A 4,812-nucleotide genomic window follows, 5' to 3' on the forward strand; every position below is an offset into this window, starting at 1 on the left:
TTAATGACAAATTTATTGAAGTGAAACTTAATGCCACACCCCTCAGTCATTTAAAGGGTACGCGCTTTGCAGTAGCTTTGCTAGTATAGTCTATAAGGAGGTGTGCTGCTGACCCTGGGGTGTAGTCTCCAGTGGTTCGAATCCACCAGCAGCTCCACAGGAGAAAAATTCACAGCTTTGTACAACTGTCACCAGCATCAATTTTAGATGCCTTTCATCACCCTACAAAGAAACCCCATATCCACTGTCCATCACTCTCCACTTTCTCTGAACTTCTCACACCCTGGCTGCTCCCTAGAGCTGTCAAGGGCTGATATTTTTAATTTTTATATTAATTTTAATGGAAGTTTACAGAGACTTAGGGTTTCCAGTCATTCATTGTTATACTTTTTCCCCTGTCCACCCCTACCCGCCCCATTCACTCTCCTCCTTGAAAAGAAAAAAAAAAAAACAACACCACCTTTCAATTGTTAGGCAGTCCCTCCCCCCAAGTCCACTCCACTATGCAGCCTTCACTCTGGACTTCTGTAATGACAAGAATACCCATTCATATGTCCCTTTTAAACAGGTATCTCCCTCATCTGTTTCATTGCATACACATCATTCCTCCCCTCCTTTTTTGTCTTCCCTCAACCCTGATGTCCCATTTTACAACAGTGGCTCTATGCAATATTTGTCCTTTTGTGACTGAGATATTTCACTCAGCATAATGTCCTCTAGGATCATCCATTTTCCACAATATTTCATGCGTTCCTTATTTTTCAATGCAGCATAGTATTCCACTGTGTGACTATACCACAGTTTCTCTATCCATTTGTTTGTTGATGGGCACTTGAGTTGTTTCCAGCTCTTTGCTATTGCAAACAAAAAGGCTGATTTTTTTTTTTAAAGTAGACCAGCAGGCCTTTGTCTGAAGTACCCCAAGGGTGGCCTTGCACCCCCAGTTTTTCAGTTAGCAACTGAGTGTATTAACTGTCCTGTGCTCGGTGGTGCAGTGGGCTAAGCTCTGAGGCTCAGCACGAGGGTGGACCACCAACCACTCTGCTGGAGAACATGTGGTGTTCATGTCTAGTCGGTGCAGTTCCCTCAGGCCTGACCATTCCTTGAGGGGGCCTGGTAATGTCTTGAAAAGGCCTGATGAGGGGACTAGATGGCCAGATCCTGACGAGCAGGGCCTGGTCACATACTGGCAGTGTGTGCCCCCAAATTCCTAAGCAAACTCTCATCCCCTCTTAAATCTCAACAACACCTGTAAAAGGAAACTGCTTCTGTCTGCCTGCACGCCATTCTGATCTCTGCACACAGTCAGCTAGTATCCCTCTCCAGTCTACTTAATAAAGGCCTGCTCGTAGCTTGGGACCAGCTGCTCCTCTCTCTATCCCTATCTCTATCTATCTATGCCTCTCTCTCCCCCCCTCCCCCCTTCTCTCTCTGCCTCTCTCTCTCTGCCTCTCTCTCTCCTCTCTCTGCCTCTCTCTCTGCCTCTCTTGCACGCACGCTCGCTCTCCTCCCTGCCTCTCTCCCCCCTCTCTCTCTCTGCCTCTCTCCTCTCTCTCTCTGCCTCTCTCTCTCTACCCCTCTCTTTCTCTGCCTCTCTCTATCTGCCTCTCGCGCACACGTGCACGCTCTCTCTCTCCCCCCTCTCCCTCCCTCTCTCTCTGCCTCTCTCTCGTGCACACTCTCTCTCTCCCACTCTCTATCTGCCTCTCTCGAGCACACGCTCTCTTTCTCCCCCATCTCTCTCTGCCTCTCTCTCTCCCCTCCCTCTCTCTCTGTCTCTGTCCCTCTTTGCTTCCCTCTCTCTCTCTGCTTCTCTCTCTCCCCCTCCCTCTCTCTGCCTCTCTCTCTGTCTCTGCCCTCTTTGCTTCCCTCTCTCTCTCTCTCTGCCTCTCTCTCTCTCCCCCTCTCTCTCATGCGCACTCTCTCTCTCCCCCCCCTCTCTCTGTCTCTCTCTCCCCCCTCCCTCTCTCTGCCTCTCTGTCTCTGTGTCTCTCTTTGCTTCCCTCTCTCTCTCTGCCTCTCTCTCTCTCTCTGCACCCATTGTCATTGCTCTTTTGCTAACAGGTGCCATCAAGCTAACTACTGCTTGGTGACGCTGTGAACAATAGATCTGAATCTTGCTTTATCCTGCACCATCTTCACCTGTGCCCATTGTTATGGGGCTCCTCAATCCATTGTGTTGGGGCCCTCCTCTGACTTCATGATCCTCCACCTCTCCCAGCACTCTCACGATCTCCCTGGTCGCTCTTCCTCCGAGACATACCTGTTCATCATTTTGGCCGTCCCCTCAGTACTCTGCCAACACCACACTTCAAAGACAGTGTTTCTTCTCTGGTCTTCCTAATTCACCATCACACTTTTAAATGTACACGGACAGTCTGAACTCAGAGAGGTTCCAGGCTTGGCAACCCTGCAGGCTGTTCTGTGCTGTACTGCATACAGGGTTGCTGTGTTATTGTTGCTGCGTTATTGTTGCTGCTGCTGTTGTTAGGTCCTGTCGAGTCGAGTGCTACACCCAGCGACCCTGTGAACAGCAGACCTGGACCCTGATCTACCCTGCGCCTCGGCCTGTGTCAAATGCCACAGTGTGTGCTGTGCATGGGGATCTATTCGACGGCCCTGAGATTGGTTTTTCTGGGAGGTTAACCATGTGCGTTCCCCCACCCCCAGGAATGCCCTGAGAGCCTTAGAAGTTCACAGGAAGGATTCACAGCAACCACATTAGGCTTTGTCACTGGTGCACCTCAAACGGCCTGTGTGCCATCTCTGAGGGACGCTCAGGGCTTAGCTAGCTGCATTGAGCCCTGCAGGGTGCAACGTGCTGAGCCCAATAAACACACACACCCTGAACAAATAGGGGCAGCACTGTCAACCAGGCTTCTCACGAGGCTTTCCAAACTGCAAGAGGTGGAGAGAAGGAGACAGCCCTGCAGAGAGCAAACCCCACGCCTACAAAACGGCCATGAGAGTCCGAGGGTGGAAAGGTCCACTTGGATAGTGAGAGTTCATCTCACATACATGGGACAAGGAGACTCCAGTCCCTGGAGAAGGACACTGTTGTCAGGTGTCACCAAGCCGACTGTAACTGACAGGGGCCCTATGGGCAGCAGACCGGAACCCCATCCACGAGGTCTCTGTCATGTCACCGTGGTGGTATGTGCCGTCAAGTCGCCTGTGTACAGCAGCTCTGAAGCCTGCCCTGTCCTGATCCAGTCTCACTGACTCGTACACCACACCTACCCCCGTTGCCCCAGTCACTGTGTCAATCCATCTCATCGGGGTCTTCCTCTCCTTTGCTGTCCCCTCCACCCTCCCAAACATGATGTCCTTCTCCAGTGACTGCTTCCTCCTGGCCACATGGCCAGAATATGTGAGATGGAGCTTCAAAATTCTAGTCTCCAAGGAGAAACTTGGTTTCACCCTAAGACCTATTTGTTTTCTTGGTGGTCCATAGCATGTTCAAGACTCTTCTCCAGCACCACAACTCAAAGACACTGATTCTTCTTCTGTCATCCTTAGTCATTGTCCAGCTCTCTGATGCATTGCCCGTAATTGTGAAGTCCAGGGACTGGATCAGGCACACCTTAGTCTCTAGACTGACATAACTACCACTTTATCAACCGAAAAATCCACCAAAATCCTGCAGGAGGGCAGGGAAGGGCCAGGACCAGGGTGAGGGGTGCAGGGATGGGATGGCCGGGCAAAGGAAGCAAGGATGGGACAGGCCCTGAGAGGGACAGGGACAGGGCAGGGCCGGCATGGGGGGCCTAGGAAGGAGCAGGGGTGGGGCTCAAGGTGGGAGTAGGGAGCAGTGGGCCCAGGGGTGGGATCTGGGCCGGGCTGCTCTGGCCATTTCTCTATGATGATCAGAGAAGTGGAGCATGCCAGGCTGCCTGCGGAGTCGGGGGGCCTCCTGATTCAAGGCTGAGAGGACAACTCCAAACCAGGGTGTCTTCATGTCAACAAGGAGTCCAAGGACTCACAGCCCTCACCGTCTCAGACACCCCACCACCGGGGCGGGTCTGTTGGAATCCCTGTCCTGAGCCCACCTTCATCCACATGACATACAGAGAAGGGAGCTGCTTGCAATCCTGGCAGAACAGGGCTTGGGCCAGACCACTTGTGGAGCCTGCCATCTCTAGAACTTTCCTGAGCCTCTTGGAAGGCTATGGACGGGACCCCCTTGGCCAATGCTGGGGTCTGGCAGCCCAACTTAGTGTGGTTCCCAGAGAAGAGCCCCCACCCAGGGTTTTGGGAGGGTTCTAGGACATGTGAGGAGGCCCCAGCCAGGTCCACATACCCAGCAGCCAGATGTCTTGCAGCAGCCTGGTCCCTCTACCCACAAGGCCAGGGTCCCCCAAGAAAAAGTCACCACAGGGAGAATAAAACTTTATTTTGTTTCTAAAACTCCACGTTCCTCAAAGGTAGTCCTCACAGACAGGAAGTGCACAGACACTGCTTCTCCGGGCGGGGGTCTCAGCAAGGACCGCCGAGGGACGCTGTGGAGACTCAGACAGCACCGGGCCAGTAGCCTGACCGCCACCACCACTCTGGCCACAGTCACCAGCTGGTCGTCCTCATTCTGGGGACCGCCGGTCACTACGCCGGCCACGGTTGTCCCTCCACACACAGTAGTTAAGTGTGGTTGCAAAGGCCAGCCATAGCATGTAGGGGTACAGCAGATGGGCAGCAGAGCGATTCACCCCATGCCAGACCACTGTGGTCGCAGCCGCTGCTCCACTCGTCAGCAGGATGTCCACTAAGGCCTGCAGAGACATGGGGAGAGAGGATGGGGCGCTGAGCGGACAGGGG

At 53.1% G+C, this 4,812-nt stretch overlaps 1 protein-coding gene across 1 annotated transcript in view; it reads right to left on the reverse strand.

Annotated features, from left to right (window-relative positions):
• Positions 1-4,577: 4,577 nt before the first annotated feature.
• TSPO (translocator protein (18kDa)) overlaps positions 4,578-4,812 on the reverse strand; it is a 4,125-nt gene continuing 3,890 nt past the window's right edge. The window contains exon 3 of the mRNA XM_006890047.1: positions 4,578-4,766. Within this exon, the coding sequence (XP_006890109.1) occupies positions 4,578-4,766 (189 nt within the window). The remainder of the gene's footprint in view (positions 4,767-4,812) is intronic.

The sequence above is a fragment of the Elephantulus edwardii genome, unplaced genomic scaffold, assembly GCF_000299155.1.
Source record: "Elephantulus edwardii isolate Elephantulus edwardi_28Jun2011 unplaced genomic scaffold, EleEdw1.0 scaffold00086, whole genome shotgun sequence".
Lineage (NCBI taxonomy): Eukaryota > Metazoa > Chordata > Mammalia > Macroscelidea > Macroscelididae > Elephantulus > Elephantulus edwardii.